Source organism: Hemiscyllium ocellatum, chromosome 30 (assembly GCF_020745735.1).
Source record: "Hemiscyllium ocellatum isolate sHemOce1 chromosome 30, sHemOce1.pat.X.cur, whole genome shotgun sequence".
Classification (NCBI taxonomy): domain Eukaryota; kingdom Metazoa; phylum Chordata; class Chondrichthyes; order Orectolobiformes; family Hemiscylliidae; genus Hemiscyllium; species Hemiscyllium ocellatum.
The window spans coordinates 20,344,376-20,364,227 of record NC_083430.1 but is presented as its reverse complement, the minus strand read 5'-3'; the positions used below and the strand labels follow the sequence as shown (position 1 = coordinate 20,364,227).

General features: G+C 42.6%; 1 protein-coding gene across 1 annotated transcript in view; it reads right to left on the bottom strand.

The window, feature by feature from the left end:
- The window catches only part of csmd2 (CUB and Sushi multiple domains 2), a 605,906-nt gene that overhangs the window by 121,409 nt on the left and 464,645 nt on the right, over positions 1 to 19,852 (bottom strand). The window contains exons 40-43 of the mRNA XM_060847269.1: positions 17,709 to 17,789; positions 16,096 to 16,209; positions 2,851 to 3,039; positions 395 to 541 (exon numbers count right to left, since the gene is read on the bottom strand). Coding sequence (XP_060703252.1) covers positions 395 to 541; positions 2,851 to 3,039; positions 16,096 to 16,209; positions 17,709 to 17,789 — 531 coding nt within the window. The remainder of the gene's footprint in view (positions 1 to 394; positions 542 to 2,850; positions 3,040 to 16,095; positions 16,210 to 17,708; positions 17,790 to 19,852) is intronic.

The window sequence follows — 19,852 nt, the reverse complement described above, 5'->3', positions numbered from 1 at the left end:
TTCCATTCTCTATTTTAACCGTTATCACCAAAAACAGATTAAATGAACTTAAATGTCAAATCAGGGACCTATTACTTCTTAGACTGCAATTGAGAAAGTTAGTATAAATAATGTGCTGCTAAACATTCTGGGCTTCCTATCACTATGTCACCACATCTTCATCAGAAATACAGTGAAAACCATGACTTTGACTATAAATAGCAGTGAAGAAATTACAGTCCAGCAACATAAAGTCAGAGAAAATACAGGACCTTTAAGAATATATGTTGCTCTTTCACTCTGAGACATTCCTTTCATTGGATCTCTGTCTTCCAATTCATGGCTCAAGTAAAACCCAAGGGAGACATTTGAGTAAATGGCAAGTCTAGTGGAGGACCTTCACAGGTTTACTAACCTGAATAATGGATCTTAAAGCCTTTCCGGCTGGTGGCATGGTCAGTTGACCAGCGGAGGTATACCTTATTGCCCGAGCTGACAACAGTTATTGGAGATGTGTAGTTGCCACTGAGAGAGATCAGCAGTGGGTTTTGGCTTGAGGCCCCTGAAGATAACAAAACATTAATAAATATTTGAGTAAGGGTGCGCAAGGCATGTGGCTTTTAATATCATGAAGCAACTTTAGATGGTTAATTAACTTTGCACCATACCACTGCAAGTACAATTTCGAAAATACAATACAACTCAAGCTGCTGTAAATGCGAGGGCTAAAACAGGTTAATAAAGGAAGCTTTGAAAAATATACACCAGCCAAAACTTGCCACTACACTCTCTGTTTTTTACAGAAATTTCACTGAGTTCGAAATTTTTGACTTGGACTTCTGAACAAGATGTCTTTCAAAAGCAATGAGTAGTAGATAATTGAAACTCCCTAACAGGGGCCTGTGGAAGCTCAGCCATCGTTCATGTTTAAGGCTCAGCTTGATAGATTTCTATATAGAAATGACATCAAAGGATATGGGGATAGTGTAGGAGTATTGTGCTGGATGATCAGCCATGATCTAGCAAGTTAGAGCAGACTTAAGGGGTTAACAACCCATTCCTACTCCCTTGTTCCTAGAAAGGCAAAGTGTACCCATTTTCATAGTGCAAGGTAGTGAGGGGAAACCACACCACCATTTTGTGTCACAAGCTGCAGTATTTTGATAAGTTCATTAAAAGACTGAATAGTTCTCTGATATAACGAATGTGGATAAGAAACCTGGGTAGGTTGTTTGGCTAACTGGTGGCAAGTTTGTGTCAGGGTGAGTTGGAGCTTCATCAGAGAGGCAGGTGGAAGGATCAGTGTACAGCAAACCAGGGTTGGTTTTTGCCTGCCTAACATTTCCTGGGTAAACGTGCAGGTAACTGTGTCAGAACTGTATGAAACCTCCAACTCTAACTCACAGCTAGACACTTTTCCCAAGAGTTTCTGGATGCAAGTGAAAGTTTAAGCTTCCCAGGCAATTCCTTCCCAATCACTGCACTGGAACTTCCAATAATTTCCAACACACATCTTCAGGACTATGCCTACGATATATTGACCAACACATTTTTGTTTTCTTGTTGCAAATATATTACATTAAATCTGCATGGTTCAAGAAAAACTCCCTTCAATTTGCAGTAAGGTTGAAATCTTTTATGTTAAACTATTTCATCACCTAACACAAAACCTACAAGACCCAGGGCAGTACAGTGACTCATGTTTAGCACTGCTGTCTCACAGCACCAGGGAGCCAGGTTTGATTCCACCCTCAGGCGACTGTCTGTTTGGAGTTTGCACATGATCCCCGTGTCTTTGTGGGTTTGTTCCGATTTCCTCCCACAGTCCAAACTTATGCAGGTGAGCTGGATTGGCCGTACTAAATTGTCCATAATTTCCAGGGATGTGCAGGCTATGTGGGATGGCACGGTGGCCCAGTGGTTAATATTAGTGTTAGTGATATTCCTATCTGTGTGATCTAAAATGAGAGAGTTATGTTGAGATCCATTTCAGTTAGGATGATCAACAGTCAGTCAATCTGATCTGAATTGAAACCAAAAACCCACATGAAAAGGTTTCATGATCAATACTGCATCTAGGTCAGTGGATAACTGATTGAGCATAATCCACTGCTCAAACGTTGACTTTCCTAGTATAATTACTGAGTTTGTGTTAGGATCATTTTCAATTGCAAAAAAAATTACTTTTTACCACATTACCTGCCATCAGCTGCCTGGATAAAAGGAGGAAGTATGCTCCTTCAGGAATGTACTCAACCAAATCAACCCAAACAACACCAACATAAGGACACATAGTAAAGAAAATATAAGTTTGGATTCAAATCCTCATACAATATTTGTTCGTATAGTACTTCCAACCTCTGTTGGAGGGCTGAGAGGAAATAAATTACAGAAAAAAATAAGAGCTCATAATGATGAGAAAACCTCAAGATTGATATCTGATCCATATGATTAGCAATCATGATCTAGAAGACTTGAGGGGCTGAATGGTCTACTCCTGCTGCTATGTCCCTCTACTGAGTTTGTTAAGACTAAGCAAGGTGGTGCAGAAGGATAGCAATTAGTCTCTTTCTGGGCAGGAACAAGAAAAGAATGACTAGGGTCCCTCGCATTTCTGAATGCATGGGTATGAACATAAATAAGATGAGGATGAAATATCACGAACACATCTATTAATTGAACAGTTGAGCAGTGTTACTTATCAAGGTTCAGGCATTTGAATGGAGTGACAGAGAGTCAAAAGAGGATATACAACTACATTTCAAATTGGAGTTTGTCCTGAATATGCTACTGTTATAAAAGCATACATAGATACTACATCTAGAGTGAGTCAACATAAATATTAATATTTCATAAATAATTTAAATGTACCATCAAATATTTCCAGTTCATCAAACTGTTTTTCACTCTGGAAGAAATCAATTAGAAGTGTGATGTTGAAGCCTGGATCCACCTTAATAATCCATGAACAGGTCTGAAAATGTGGATAATTTCCTGGGAAGCCTTGACTCAAGATGACTCCTGAGGAATCTGTGTGTATTTCATTCATTGGGCAATGTGCTGAAAGTTACAGAACCAAAATGTCAGTTACAGACATAACTTCATCACATCGTCATTGAACCTCAAATCTGAGAAAGAGAACATTGCTGAAGAAACATTTTCAAATGGTATTTTTCACATGAGCGTAACTAAACATTCCTTAGAACTTGATTTCCTTGCACTGAGGAATAGACATACCTCTAATTTACTGCAACAATTGTACATAAAGCCAACAATGGATGTCATTGTGGTAAAATCATTGTGGTAAAGTTCAATACTGATTGAACACTCCACTAAATGTGCAGAGACAGCAATCAGACAGTTTGGGGACATTCCTTGGAATCACATAGAAAATGCTCCAGACCTCACGTCATTTTTTTTAAATTGTAAATGATGTGAGACTTTTACACAAAGTTCTGTCAGAACATTGTAGTTTCTGATATAAAAATTAATGTCAATACATAATAATTATCCATTGGTTGATTATCAGTGCTCTATAAATGGTGAAAAATTATATTAGTGTTTGATAACTTAAACACCTCATATTGTCTATCAGGTGGGAATTTTTGAAAGCTTTTCATTCATTATGTATGGATAGAGAAGTACATAAATCAAGGAAAACACTGTTATGGAAATCCATGCTCATTGCTTAAATCCTACATTTGGTTTTCACTTCCAACTAATGCTTTGGACCCAAGCGATTCTGACACACTTTAATCACCCTACTGAGTCACTATTCACTATGATCAAAGCTGATCACCCAACTCAGTAAAAAAAACTCGAAGTTCCTATTTCTCCCAATACCTTTTGATCCCTTTAGTCCTAAGAACTATATCGAGCTCCTCTTGAAAACATTCAATATTTAGGCCTCAACCTCTTTCTGTGGCAGAGAATCCACAGGCTCATCACTCTCTCGGTGGAAAAATTCTCCTCATCTCAGTTCTGAATGAGCTATGCTGTATACTTAAACTGTGACCTCCTGCCTCTGGACTCCTCAGTCATTGGGAACATCCTTCCTATATTTGTCCTGTCTAGTCCTGAGAGAATTTGATAGGTTTCTGTCAGATCTTCCCCTCATTCTTCTATGTTTCAATGAATGCATTTGATCCAGTTTCACTGAATACATCAGTTCTGTCATCCCAGAATTTATCTGGTAAACCCCTTAGTTTCACTCTGCCTACAGCCAGAACATCCTTTCTTAGATAAGATGCCCAAAACTGCATGCAACACCACAGGGTGTGGTCTCATCAAGAAACTGGTGAGTAACCACTGTAGCAAATCATCCCTGCTCCTGTTCCTTTCTCTCGCAGGAATGGGCTGTTGAGTTGGATGATCAATCATGGTAATAACAAATGACTCAGCAGGTTTGAAGGGCCAAATGGCCTACTCCTTGTTGTGGTTCTGTTCGCCGAGCTGGGAATTTGTGTTGCAGATGTTTCGTCCCCTGTCTAGGTGACATCCTCAGTGCTTGGGAGCCTCCTGTGAAGCACTTCTGTGATCTTTCCTCCGGCATTTATAGTGGCTTGTCTCTGCCGCTTCCGGTTGTCGGTTCCAGCTGTCTGTTGCAGTGGCCAGTATATTGGGTCCAGGTTGATGTGCTTATTGATTGAATCTGTGGATGAGTGCCATCCCTCTAGGAATTCCCTGGCTGTTCTCTGTTTGGCTTGTCCTATAATAGTAGTGTTTGTCCCAGTCGAATTCATGTTGCTTGTTATCTGTGTGTGTGGCTACTAAGGATAGCCGGTCGGGTTATTTCGTGGCTAGTTGGTGTTCATGGATGCGGATTGTTAGCTGTCTTCCTGTTTGTCCTATGTAGTGTTTTGTGCAGTCCTTGCATGGGATTTTGTACACTACATTGGTACAAAAACCCAAAGGACTAGCCACACTACCATACGTCAAGAGCATTTCTGAACTGACAGCCAGACTACTGCGACCACTAGGACTCATAACAGCACACAAACCAATAGCCACTCTCAGACAACAATTCACCAGGACGAAGGACCCAATACCCAGCATGAGCAAAACCAATTTAGTGTACAAAATCCCATGCAAGGACTGCACAAAACACTACATAGGACAAACAGGAAGACAGTTAACGATCCACATCCATGAACACCAACTAGCCACGAAACGACATGACCAGCTATCATTAGTAGCCACACACATAGATGACAAGCAACATGAATTCGACTGGGACAACACTACTATTATAGGACAAACCAAACAGAGAACAGCCAGGGAATTCCTAGAGGCATGGCACTCATCCACGGATTCAATCAATAAGCACATCGACCTGGACCCAATATACCCACCACTGCAACGTACAGCTGGAACTGACACCCGGAAGCGGCAGATTCAAACCACTACAAATGCCGGAGGAAAGATCACAGAAGCGCTTCACAGGAGGCTCCCAAGCACTGAAGATGTCACCTAGACAGGGGGCGAAATGTCTGCAACACAAATTCCCAGCTCGGCGAACAGAACCACAACAACGAGCACCTGAGCTACAAATCTTCTCACAAACTTTGAAGGCCTACTCCTTCTCCTGTTTTCTATGATTCTATGTATTCAAATCTTTCTCTTGATGAATGCTAAGATGCCATCTGAATTCTTCACTGCCTGCTACATCTGCGTGCTTTCTTTCAGTGATTAGATTAGATTACTTACAGTGTGGAAACAGGCCCTTCGGCCCAACAAGTCCACACCGACCCGCCAAAGCGCAGCCCACCCATACTCCTACATTTACCCCCTACCTAACACTACGGACAATTTAGCATGGCCAATTCACCTGACCCGCACATCTTTGGACTGTGGGAGGAAAACGGAGCCCCCGGAAGAAACCCACGCAGACACGGGGAGAACGTGCAAACTCCACACAGTCAGTCGCCTGAGGCGGGAATTGAACCCGGGTCTCTGGCGCTGTGAGGCAGCAGTGCTAACTACTGTGCCACCGTGCCGCCCAGTGATTGGTGTACTAGAACACCCAGGTCTTGTTGTACCTCTTCCATTCCCAAACTATCACCTGTTAGCTGACAATCTGCCTTCCTGTTTTAGCAACCAAAGTGAATAACCTCACATTTATCCACATTATATTTCATCTGTCATGCAGAAGATATATCTCCAACGCCAGACTAAAGATATCCCAGGTTGTTGAGTGAGGGAAAGGAGGAAATAGTGGGGGTGCTTTTAGTTTCTTTTTGGCCATAGGAAAGATGCCTGTGGAGCCAATGTGGTACTGTTATTCAAGATAGGAGCAAGAGACAAAATAGAAAACTACAAGCCAGTCAGTATAACCTCAGTGGTGGGGAAACTACTGGGAGCAATTCTGAAGGGCAGAACTAATCTGCACTAGGAGAGGCAAGGATTAAGCAAGAACAGTCAGCATGATTTTGTTAATGGGTGGTCATGTCTGACTACTTGAGGGCAATGTTTGTGATGCAGTCTACTTGGACCAGCAAGGGTTTTGATAAAGTCCTGCATGGTGGACTAAAAGCAAAGATAAGAGCTCATGGGATCCAAGGAAAGTAGGAAAATTGGCTCCACAATTGGTTGAGGGGCGTTTTTCCAACTAGAAGTCTGTGTGCAGGGGGACCTTAAAGGGATGAGCATTGGGCTCTTGCTGTTTGTAGTTTATATAAATGATTTAGTCTTGAATATAGATGGGTTTATAAGACCATACAAAAAATGTTGGGGTAATAAATAGTGAGGAGATAAACTTAGACTACAAGAGGATAGACACGGGTTGGTCACATGGGCTAATCAGTGGTAAGTGGAATTCGATCCTGATAATTCTGAGGTGTTATACTTGGGCAGGACAAACAATGTCCTAATGAACGGTAAGAGCTTGGGGAGCACTGAGGATCATAGAGACTTTGGTATGGCATGTACACCTGGTACTCTTAAATACCAGGACAGGGGATAAAATGGTTAAGAAGGCATAAAATATACTGCTCTCTATCAGCTGGAGCATAGCGTTTAAGAGCAGGGAGGTTACACCGGAACTGCATAATTAGGTTACAGCTAGAGCATTGTGTACAGTTCTAGAATCCACGTTATAGGAAAGATGTGAGAGGATGCAATGGAAATTTACCAGGCAGGTTAACTGGGGCTGCAGCATTTCAGTTATCAAGAGAGATTGGCCAGACTTGTTATTTTCCTTCAAGGAGAGGAGATTGAGAGGGGATATGATTGAGATGTATAAAGTCACAAGGGACATAGACAGAGTAGACAGGAAGAAGCTTTTCCCAATGACCAAGTGGCATAGATGTAAGGTAAGTGGCAGAAGGTTTAGAGAGGATGTGAGAAACAACCGTTTTCCCCCAGAGTGTGGTAGGAATCTGGAACTCACTGCCCATCAAGGTGGTAGAGGTAGAAACCCTCATAATATTTAAGAAGTTTTTAGATGTGCGCTTGTGACCGCAAGGCACACAAACCAATGGCCAAGTGCTGGGAAATAGGATTAGATTAGTTAAGTGGGGGTTTGTTTTTGACTGGTGTGAACATAATAAACCAAAGGACATTTTTTTGTCCTGTAGACTCAATGACTCATTTTCCCACTTATTCAACTCATCCAAATCACAGTAAAGTTCACCACCCCACCCAGCTTTGTGTCATCTGTAACTTAGAGATATTATATTTAGTACATTCATCGATATCATCAACATATATTACGAGCAGCTGGGTGTAAGCACTGAACCTTGTGGAAAAAGAACTGTTCATTCCTACACTATTTTTTCCTTCTGCCAAGCAGCTGTCTAAACACATCAGTACACTATCCCCCAGTGTTATGTGCTTTAAGTTTACATGCTAACCTCTAATGTGGGGCCTTTCCAAAAGCCTTATGAAAGTTCAAACAATGACTCCTCCTTATCAATGCTACTAATTGCATTCTCAAAAGATTTCAGTCGATTTGTCAAACAATCTCCCTTTGGTAAATCTATGTTGGTCTTTCCAATCCTAAAACTGTCTTCCAAGTGCCCTGCGAGTAAATCTTTTATGATGGACTTCATGCTTTTACTGTATTTTCTAGCTTATAACAGTAAATACACTTCAGAAAAAAAGCGTAATTGCTCATTAAGTAATTTGAGATGTTCCGAGGTCATGAATGGGGCATGATAAATGCAAATTTTTGTTTAAACTTGAAGTTATTTGTTGCAGGGTTAATGAAGGATTGGTAGCTAATTGGCAGGAAAAAGTGGAGCAAGAAATAAAAACAAAATAAAATGTGTGCAACAATCACACAGTAATCCAGAAAATATAATTCTGTGTTGTGGAGCCGTAAAGTGCTGATGTGAATATAACATAAGGATACCATCACACTTTATTTCTGCTTTATGTATATCAGTTGTCAGTCTATTCTCAAGTCAAGGGCAATCATTTCTGACAGTTTCAGGTACCTGTGCTACTATAGTGCTAATCACATCCAAACAGCCTTTTCAATTTAAAAACTTCAAGTGAGCTCAAGTTCACTCTGCACCACAGATCAGCCACATTAATGTCATCTTGTATATGCTTTATTCCGAGGCTGCTACAAATACTGCACAGTCAGCAGCAACTATACAAAATACATACTGCAGCACAAATAAATATGCTCTCTTCAACTAAATTGTGGCATTGACAGTTTGTTACTGGGCAAATGGACTGTGTGTTTAGTGGAGTGTGCGAGCACCAATGCTTTATTTATAATGATACATTTCAAATTGCTCACTAACTATTTGTTCAATGCTGCCTGACCTCACACCAAATGTGTCTCAGGACACTTTTACATCATATGAAGTGTTCCCACAGAGAAGCTGTAAAATGGAGACCTGTGACCTTCATGAATCATTTTACTCATTTTATATATTTCTTTCTTGTCACTATCCTAAATAGAGATTGAAGACCTATTTTTCATGGGTTCATAGTATTTTGCAGCACTGAGGAAGGTTATCTCATGCTAGCTCTTGAAAAGGTTTACCCAGTGAGCACCTCTCCTCTGTCCTTTCCCCAGACTTCATCTCATTTTTCTTCTTCAATTATTTACAAAGTTCAATTCTCAAAGCTATCGTGGATTCTGCTCCAACAACTACATTCCATATTCTAAAAGCCCTCTGCATTGAAATAAAGAGCACAAATCATCTTTGGAATGTATTTTTCAGTTCTTCTCAGGACCCTTCTTTTTTTTTGGTCTTGATCAAAGTAATTTTCTCATCCCTGCAACTTCTTCTTGACCCTGACAGCTCTTTTAGTCCATTCATTTCTTTCCTTTCTGTACATTCTCAGACTCAAGCTCTTTCTCAAAGAGATGAGGCAAAGATACTTAGTTTAAACTGTGCCTCCAGTGGACTGTTGAGAAAAAGAGTATAGGCCTAGTTTGTGGATGTGGCGATGGCTGAGCCTGGGTTGCTCAGCTGGCAGAAATCAAGTGGGTCCCTGGTGTAAACCTCAGGCTCCATTCTCTAAGGAGAGGTCACAAGTTAGGATTGTGAGGGTCAGACATCTTTTATGCTTTTCACAAGCAGTGTGGCAAGATTTACACTAGGTAGCGGCAAGATACCATTTCATGAGGATTAATGCTCGCCAAATGCCTCATTAACGCCACAACTTGTCCCATGAATATTCATCCACCCATTGTGCTCAGCTCACCCAACAAGCTAGTCATCAGAAGAACTTGACAAGGAAACCAGATTGTGTGTTTGGAGGACTCAGTCTGACATCTGTTTCAAATGTTGGCTGCCATCAAGCCACAGCCCAGGGCACCAGCTGCACTCACTCCTCCTCAAGTGATATTGGCATCCAGCATCTGCAAGCCCACCATGATGATCTTGACAGTGCACCATGACAGGGCAGACTTGCATTGCAGGTACACCAGCAACTAGCATTGATGGACTGTCACTGGAAAGGGACGCTCACTCACTTAACACCTACCTGCATGCCCATGGCATCTCTGCCTTGCCTTGTCATGACAATTACCACAGTCTTAACAACAGACAGCTTGCCTTGTTCTAAACAGTCCTCAGGCCCAGGGGGTGCACATCTCATAGAAAAACAGTGTGCTATACTAATCTCACACCTGCACCGCCTTATGTGGCCTGTGCAGCAAGCATTCTTTGGTGAGTAGTTCTCACTGAGGTCCATGGAGGTGCCCACGACTAAGGGGACAGACTACCGCACCAATCCAAATTGACCCTCTTTGGCTTGAACTTCCAAGGGCAAAGGGGACAGACAGGGTGAAGGTGCATGGCCCAGCTGCCATGCTGGTGTGTCTGGGGGAAAAGTGGTGAGGTGTACTGAGGGAATGAGGAGGTTGCACAGGGGGCAGGAAAGGTTAGTGATGGGAGATTGGAGCAATGGAGACAGCAAATGAGAGAAGGTGTTACATGCATTGGTGAGAGTGGCAAACCATTAGCCTTGGGGAGACATGTGTGCAGTGGCAGATAGAGTGAGCTTGAGGTGACACAGAGAAGAGAATGGTCGCTACCCTGCTGGAGTGGAGAAGTTATTGACCTTTTTCCTGTTTTGCTGGCCTATCTTTCACACCCCAGACAGGGCATCACCCTGGCAGGATCTGGTGGTGCGGCGCCCTCTGCTGTCCCTCCAGGAGATGGATGCCTTTCCGTTAGACCTTCCAGGTCTTTGTCAGAAAATCACGGTACTATCTTTCTGTTCTCCTAGATTTTCAGACGCCAGCCATAATTAGCAAGGCAGTTTCGGAAAGTCAATCCTTGTGCAAGTGAACAATGGGCTTTAAAGATGGCATGGGTGTGGGTGCCAATGTTTTAGTGGAGACGCAGTGAGTGTCAAGTAATTAGGTGGGGTGCAAATCAGAAGAGAGACACATTATGTGTGAACGGTGGGTAGTTAAGGAGGCAAGTTTGCTAAGGAGGAGGAGAAAACATGCTCACCTTCCTGGAGAAAAATCCTTTCAAAACACTTGATGCAATTTGGACTTAGCAAATAACCTAAGATCAAACTGTTTGCATTCCCCTTAGCCCTTGTCCTTCCCACCAATTTTTGTGTCACCCGCAAGTATGACAAGCATTCACACCCCTCATCTGAGTCATTAATATTTATTATAAATAATTGTGGCCCCAGCACTGATCCCTGTGCACTCCACTAGTTACAGAATGTTATCTAGGACATGTCCTTTATCCTGACTCTATGTTCTGTTAGTTAGCTAATCACCTATCCATGCTAATACACCACCTCTGACATCTTGGACAGTTATCTCATTATGTAGCCTTCTGTGCAGTACCTTAGTTGAAAAATATGGGCTGGAAAAACACAGCAGACCAGGCAGCATCCGAGGAGCAGGAGAATCGATGTTTTGAGCAAAAGCCCTTCTTCAGGAATGAGGCTGGTGTGCCAAGTGGGCTGAGATAAAAGATAGGGGGAGGGGCGCTGGGAATACGATAGGTGGAAGGAGGTGAGGGTGAGGGTGCGGAGAGGTCGGGAAGAAGATTGCAGTTCAAGAGGGCGGTGCTGAATCCAGGGGTTGGGACTGAGATAAGGTGGGGGGGAGGAGTAATGAGGAAGCTGGAGAAATCTACATTCATCCGGTGTGTTTGGAGGGTTCCTAGGTGGAAGATGAGGTGTTCTTCCGCCAAACGTCATGAGGCCTGGGTCTGGTGATGGAGGAGGCCAAGGACCTGCATGTCCTTGGCGGAATGGGAGGGGGAGTTAAAGTGTTTAGCCATAGGGCAGTTGGATTGGTTGGTGGGGGTGTTCCCTGAAACGTTCCGCAAGTAGGCTGCCTGTCTCCCCAGTCAAGACCACATCGGGTGCAGAGAATACAGTAAATGATGTGTGTGGAGGTGCAGGTGAATTTGCAATGGATATGGAAGGATCCATTGGGGCTTTGGAGGGAGGTGAGGGGGGAGGTGTAGGTGCAGGTTTTGCACTTCTTGCGGTTGCAGGGGAAGGTGCCGGGAGTGGAGGTTGGGTTGGTGGGGGGTGTGGACCTGACGAGGGAGTCACGGAGGGAGTGGTCTCTCTGGAACGCTGATAGGGGAGGGGAGGGAAATATATCCCTGTTGGTGGGGTCTGTTTGGAGGTGGCGGAAATGATGGAGGATGATATGATGTATCCAGAGTTTGGTGGGGTGGAAGGTGAGGACCAGTGGGGTTCTATCCTGGTGGCGATTGGAGGGGCAGGGTTCAAGGGCAGAGGTGCGGGACGTAGAGGAGATGTGGTGGAGAGCATCGTCGACCACATCGGAGGGGAAATTGCGGTCTTTGAAGAAGGAGGACATTTGGGTAGTTCGGTAGTGGAATTGGTCTCCTGGGAGCAGATGAGGCGGAGGCGAAGAAATTGGGAATATGGTATGTCGTTTTTACAGGGGGCAGGGTGGGAGGAGGCGTAATCTAGGTAGCTGTGGGAATCGGTCGGTTTGTAGTAAATGTCTGTGTTGAGTCGGTCACCCGAGATAGAAATGGAGAGGTCTAAGAAGGGGAGGGAGGAGTCTGAGACGGTCCAGGTAAATTTGAGGTCGGGGTGGAAGGTGTTAGTAAAGTGGATGAACTGTTCAACCACCTCGTGGGAGCATGAGGTAGCGCCAATACAATCATCGATGTACTGTTGGAAAAGGTAGGGGGTGGTGCCAGTTTAGCTGCAGAAGATGGACTGTTTCACATATCTGACGAAGAGGCAGGCATAGCTGGGGCCCATGGCTACTCCTTTGGTTTGGAGGAAGTGGAAAGATTGGATGGAGAAGTTGTTAAGAGCGAGGGCCATTTCAGTCAGTCAAAGAAGGGTACTGGTTGGGTTGGCAGGAGAGGAAGAAGCAGAGGGCTTGGAGGCCTTAGTGATGTGGGATGGAAGTGTATAGGGACTGGATGTTCATCATGAAGATAAGGCGTTGGGGGCCGGGGAAGCGAAAATCATGGAGAAGGTGGAGGGCGTGGGTGGTGTCCCGAACGTAGGTGGGGAGTTCTTGGACTAAGGGAGCAGGACAGTGTCGAGGTATGCAGAGGTATGCAGTATCTTACTTGAGTGCCTTTTGCAGAGAGAAATTGAGGAGCAATAGGTTAGCCAGCAAGCCTGGGACTAGCCCGAAACGTTGATTCTCCTGTTCCTTTGATGCTGCCTGACCTGCTGCGCTTTTCCAGCTCTGATTTTTAAGCTCTGATCTCCAAAATCTGCAGTCCTCACTTTATCCCAGGTGGGGAGGAGGCACAAAATCCATCGGATGCCATTTCCTCCAGATGAGTAAGTCACAATTTCGCCACAGGCAGAGGATGTCCTGGAACATGTCACAGAAATGGGTGGCACAGTGGTTCAGTGGTTAGCATTGCTGCCTCACAGTGCCGGAGACCCGGGTTCAATTCCCGCTTTGGCGACTGTCTGTGTGGAGTTTGCACATTCTTCGTGTCTGCGTGGATTTCCTCTGGGTGCTCCGGTTTCCTCCTACAGTCCAAAGATGTGCAGGTTGGGTGAAATTGGCCATGCTAAATTGCCTGTAGCGTTAGGTGAAGGTAAATGGAGGGAATGGGTGTGGGTGGGTTGCTATTCAGAGGATCGGTGTGGACTTGTTGGGCCGAATGGCCTGTTTCCACGCTGTAAGTAATCTAATCTAATCTAATCAAATATGGCAACTGTTGAAGCTGGACCTAAACCTGAAGGTGTCGATTTCCATTCCTATCCGTGTAGTGTCAAGATGACAGCTGTGCTGAAGTCTTATGCATCTGGTTGATTCTAAGGCATATTGGGGTCTTAAATATCATGGAAGCTAACATGATCCTTGAAGACTCTCAAGTTTCTGATTTATTTCAAGCGCCATACACCTTACATGAATGGTTACTGAAAGATAAGCGCTACCCCCTGTACCATGGTTGATCACTTTGTTGCATAACCACTTGACTGACCCTGAGTGTCGATAACAATGCAGCTGATTTTTCCACCAGGGTCATTGGGGCCAGATAATAAATCAGTTAAAAGTGAGGTTCTAATTCTTGGATCAGTCCGAGAATGTGTCTTGCAGCCCAGACCAGACATTGTGGCCTGAATTATCCTACCATGCTTACCTCTATTTTAATCGATATAGTCAACAAATACATGTCTAAATTATAGTCAGACATCCACTCTTTTTCAATCAGGCACTTTTATCCTTCATTACATCAATTAAATTACCCCATTTCCAACTGCATTCTGTCTTGCCACACTGAACTGTTATTGTTAGCACTGAGCAAAGAAGGTTCTTGAAATTCAGCCTTTAAGGAACCGAACCGGGATGGCTCTGATTAATTTTATTCTGAATTCTTACTGCCAATGGGTCTCAATTGTGTTTCATGAGTTAATATACTATACACTATCCCTATATCCTCTAGGATGTAACATTAAAAGTAGCTCCTTATTTGTTATTGATTGTATTTTTCAATAAATTTGGTGAAGTTAAAATAAATTGCTAATAAATATATTTACAAAAAGAAAGTAGCTGCTTTTTTTAGATTAGATTAGACTTACAGTGTGGAAACAGGCCCTTCGGCCCAACAAGTCCACACCGACCCGCCGAAGCGCAACCCACCCATACGCCTACATTTACCCCTTTACCTAACACTATGGGCAATTTAGCATGGCCAATTCACCTGACCCGCACATCTTTGTGACTGTGGGAGGAAACCGGAGCACCCGGAGGAAACCCACGCAGACACGGGGAGAACGTGCAAACTCCACACAGTCAGTCGCCTGAGTCGGGAATTGAACCCGGGTCTACAGGCGCTGTGAGGCAGCAGTGCTAACCACTGTGCCACCGTGCCGCCCTGCTGTCCGTCTCTTCATTTTTAAACGGATATCTGGCTGCATTTATGCTCCTTTTACTCCCTTCCAGGTTTGCGCATCGCATTTCCTTCTTTTGACTGCCTTAATGAAGAGAATGGAGAGAAATGAAGAGACCTTGTCAAATCTTCCTTGACAGAGGTTTCTCATTTCTGTTCAGCTTAAGATATTTTACCTCAAAGCATTTCTACTTTCCTGGCAATAGGTGACAATGTTGTGCAGTGAATCATTGATTTCTCTTCAACGCATCACCAGGCACACCACAAGCCCTGTGGACTGTTGGCTTTGGTTATGTCAAAGGGGAGGGACACTTTTGGTTCTTTTGTTCATCCCTATGCATGTACCTGTGACTTTAAAGTAAGAAAGTAGCTCTTCACAATGGCATTTTGAAATACTTTGGAGAGATAACTTGCATAAAGGCAGTAGGCTCAAAGTGGTTTTAGAGTTTGAATAACTAAACAAAAAATCAATTTGCAGGTGAATAAAGCTCAGTGTGATGTGAAACAACATGAAACACCCTTTCAAAGCTGTCTTTTTCATATATACGAAATCTAAATGACAAATAATCTACAACTTTATTCATACATGAATAATCCCAATATGCAACCAATTTGTATATTTAGAAACAGAAATGGATGACCAATGCCTACAGTTTACCACAACAAACTTAAAAAGCCTGAGACACATGCCCCTGTTAGTTCAGCTTGAGACAAATCTGATACATTCCCCACATAATCATGCTCTGTAACTTTCTGGATACAATTATCCTTAATCCTGCTATATAGCGCTATATACTGGCCAATATATGTGTTATGTGTGAAGATTGGCACCACAATATACATACTTAGTTATTCTTTTCACAATTAGCAATTATATCACTACTCCTGCTATGCATTCACCCAGATACATTTGTTCATGCTGTCTGTAATGGTGCTTTCAATCTTATTACAGAGTCTGTTTTGACCTGTACATGATTTCACACTATTTGACTGGCATTCCAGTTCCCTTCTCATTATAAATTAATGACATACATTTAGATCATTGGATGGAACAGCCTATGGTGAGAGTGCATGTAAAACCATGGGGATGCTGTGCAAGAGCCTCAGGTGTGAGTCACTGAGTTATTCAATTGTGGCTGCTCCCACAGACAAAACAAACAACAAAAATTGATAAATTAAAAGCGCAATTTACAAAAAAGAAGGAATGAGAATCAAAGTATCACTTCCTGTGATGAAACCTCACAGTTGATGTATAATTGAGCTGCACCTACAATTAGCTCCTGCTGCAGTATTTACTGTAATTCAATTATATCTTCTCTGAAAGTACCTTCACATGATGGAGGAGGTCCTTCAAACTGCAGGTGTGTTCCTAAACGACACGTTAATATTTCATTTCCAATCAGAGTAAATCCAGGGAGGCACTGGTACTTGATAATGTCACCTTGATGTATACAAGAGCAGAGTTAAGGACAAGCACATAAACAAAGCAAATATAGTTGAGAATACCTCAGAAATTCTTGTCGATTTTTATGAATGCTAACGTTTCTCGATTTTTTTTCAACAGATCCAAATGTCAGCTGTTTTCAACCTCCCAGACTATCACCCAGGCAATGTTGGGGGATGGCATTGTTTGCATATGGTAGGTTGTGGACACGCAAATCAAATTCCTCTCAGTCTCACTTTTGGGAGTTCTCATGGCAGTATTGCCACTGAGCAAAGCGAGGGGTTAAGTAAAGCAGGGGCTGGTCTGAAGAGATGGGAGTAATTGTGGGGTATCCTGTTACAAACAGAAACATGAGGACCTGTCCTTCAGCAAATAGGTAAATCAGAAAGGGGAGGTTGTGGTGGGAGCAACCAGAAAGGGAAGACTGGGCATGGAAGATGGGGCTCAATCAGGGAGGGGAGGCTATGAGGAGATAGAAAATCAAACATGAGAAATCAAGGGTCACACAACAGATAAATCAGATAATAGGGTGCTGACAGGGGGGGAGAGAAGGAGAGGGAGCCGGGGGTACAGGATGTTAATAGGGTCAAGCAGTCTGGACAAAGCTAGCAGGAACTAGACACTGAAGGCTGTAGGCCACAAGACAGAGGAGACCGTGCTGGAAAAGTGGACATGGGAAGCCGGGGGCTTGGACAAAAGCAATCAGATCTGTGGCAGCTTTAATAAAGGTGACAGGACCAAGCAACCTGGCAACCAGAAGTTGCAAACCTCGTATAATCGAGGTACGCAAAATAGCAGAGGGAACTCGGACCTCGAGGGAAACCAAAGTACATTTTACAATTTCTGGTCCCACCTTTGGGAAGTGTACAGACAATGGAATCATTACATTCCAAAGGCAAGGTAGACTGAGTCTAAGGTTGGGAATTTCTGTTCTGAGACACGGAAATGAGACATTGAGATTTATTAGGGACCAAACCTAAATCTCACCTGTGGAATCCTGTCTTGAACCCTGGAAACCATTATTAAATTTTCTGTGGCATTTTTGTGCCCTGCAAAGAGCTGATAGGGACACTGACAAAATTCCTGAGGAAACCTCAACACTTCTCCTCAGAGTAGGTATCTTCTGATGGGCTTCATCACCTTGTTCTTCAGGCCTTTATACAGAGATTGAAAGTCTACAGGTCCTTGGGACCACAATCTCCAGAAACAAGCAACTAAATGAAGAAACATTAAGCACTGCAGCCTAAAATTCTTGTGTGGGATGTGGATATCATTGGCAAGGCAGGCATTGTTTGCTCATCCCTACTTGCTATTGAGTGGCTAGTTAGGCTATTTCAGAAGCCATTTAAGAATCAAACACATTGCTATGAATCTGGTGTCACACAGGCTAGATAAGGTAAGGATGGCAGATTTTCTTAAAGGGAATTGATGAACCAGATGGGTCTTTACTACAATCCCTCCTGATAATTGACATTAAAAATAGATCACAGAATTACCAATTTCAAACTCTTCATCTTCAGTGAATATTTCAGCATTTGGCACAGAGACAGGAGGGCGACATTTCCTCAGCTGATACGCTGCAATGAAAACGACAACATTTGACATTACAGTTACAATTACTGCATCTCATCCACTCAAACTTTGAGCTGTTCTTTAGCATAGAAATGAACAAAATATTTTGGAATTAGTTAAGTGCTTTAAAAAGAAATATGCCCACAATTTTTGAGTACCATGTGATTTGCTTTACATTAAATTTGCATTTGATTTTTAAAAAGTCCAAACGATTACCATTCAACATGCTCCCTTCTTTTCTCTTCAATATCATACACTTGTCCTTTTACTCAATTTGCCTTTGACATTATCAACTGGATTTTTGCAGCTGCAGTAAGAGAGAAAGTTTCTTGGGACATGATGGCCCCTCAGTCTTTACTGAAATGTCAAATCAATTTATTGCCTACAAAGTGAGAATAAGGTGCAAGGGAGTCTTGGATAGCTCTAAGTGGACTGTGGCAGCATCAATAACCATTAACAAAGACACATCAGTTGTCAGAAAGACATGGGAGTCAAGTTGGAGGAAAATATCAAGCAAATAAGTGAAGGAATAGTGGGACAAATATAAAGGAAATGCAAAGAGAAGTTGATCTGAAGTCTGAGCAATATACAAGTGTTCTATGAACTCTTTAAATGGAGCAGCACATATTAGGATTCAAATGAGTAGTCTAGGAAGGCAATATGACTCACTTCAAGTTAGAGTTTCACCATCAAAACCCACTTATTTTCTTACAATCAATTGTTCCATCTAAATAAAACAGCAATCATACATAAAACACTGATATGCAGTTCAAAAGTTCAAAGCTGTTTTACAGAAGTGCAATATACAAAGAGCGGGCACAAGGCAGAAGGAGATATTAGAACAGCTCGCTAAAGGCTTACTCGAAAGAGCTTCATTTTAAATAGCATCTTAATAGAGGGGAGTGAGGAGGAGAGCTTTTGGGAGGGAACTTACAACCTTCTTCAAAGGAAAATGAAGAATCAGACGCGATGTAAAACAGTCAAATGCCTCATCCTTGCCAATTTTGTGTGACTGCAAAAGATAAATTTGACTCAGATCATGTGAAATGAATGAGAGTTTCTGACTTCTCTTTCAGTGCCTCTGAGATTTTAGCCTTAGCTGGAGGGTTTGTGTTGCAGCCTCATGAGATCCTCAAGTTTGAGGCAGTCAGTTTCCTATCCAAACAAACCATGGAGTGTAACATCTTAATGAGTTCCATATTCGGAAAATGAAACAAAGAACTATTTGGAATATCTAGTTGTAGTGATTCAGAGATATGCAAGTGAATCACTACAACAGTAAGGTCAAGGTTCAATTTACAATGAGGAAACCTATTGTGTGTAAGATTATTATGGTGAATAGACTTTACTGCAGTGGAAACCTCTGACTGTCCCTCATCCTGTCAAGAGTGAAGCTGACTTCTTTGGCTTTGATTCCATGTTTGATGAAGTGTAATCATTTGGATGACAACTGAACATGATTAAAATGATCTAATTTCTTCCTTTCTGTATTACAATCATAGGTTTCATACTTGGTCAAGCTATTTGAAGCACTTCAGGATAATTCTTATATTGGTGAATATGTATTGATGGTTCAAAATCAGTGCAAGTAAACTAGGGTCTCTAGGATGTGTTTGTTATGATATTGCTTTGTAGAGCATGCAGGTTAACATTCTGATTAACATACTGCTCAAAACAGAAATGGTTTGTTATTCACCATCACGGAAAGTGATGAAAGCTAGCACTTATTATAGTTGAAGGGGAGGCATTGGTCAGCAATGTTCAGATATGCTTATATGTAATGTTAAATTTTAATATTTATTGGCTGAAATCAGGAGTTGAATTCTTAGAAAGGCAGAGTTTTGAAGCAGTCTCAAGTAATTTCAACCTCTATCAGATAACTAACACTGATTGACATCACGGCATATATTCCAATCCCATGGAGGAGGGATGGCAGGTCTACACAACTTATCAAGCTCCTAAGTACCTCACCCCACTACCTTAGTCCCCAACAATGAAAGACATCTCTTCAATCCGTATCAATAGTATGTTGATGGGAGTCACACAGAGCATTTAATGGCTGGAGACG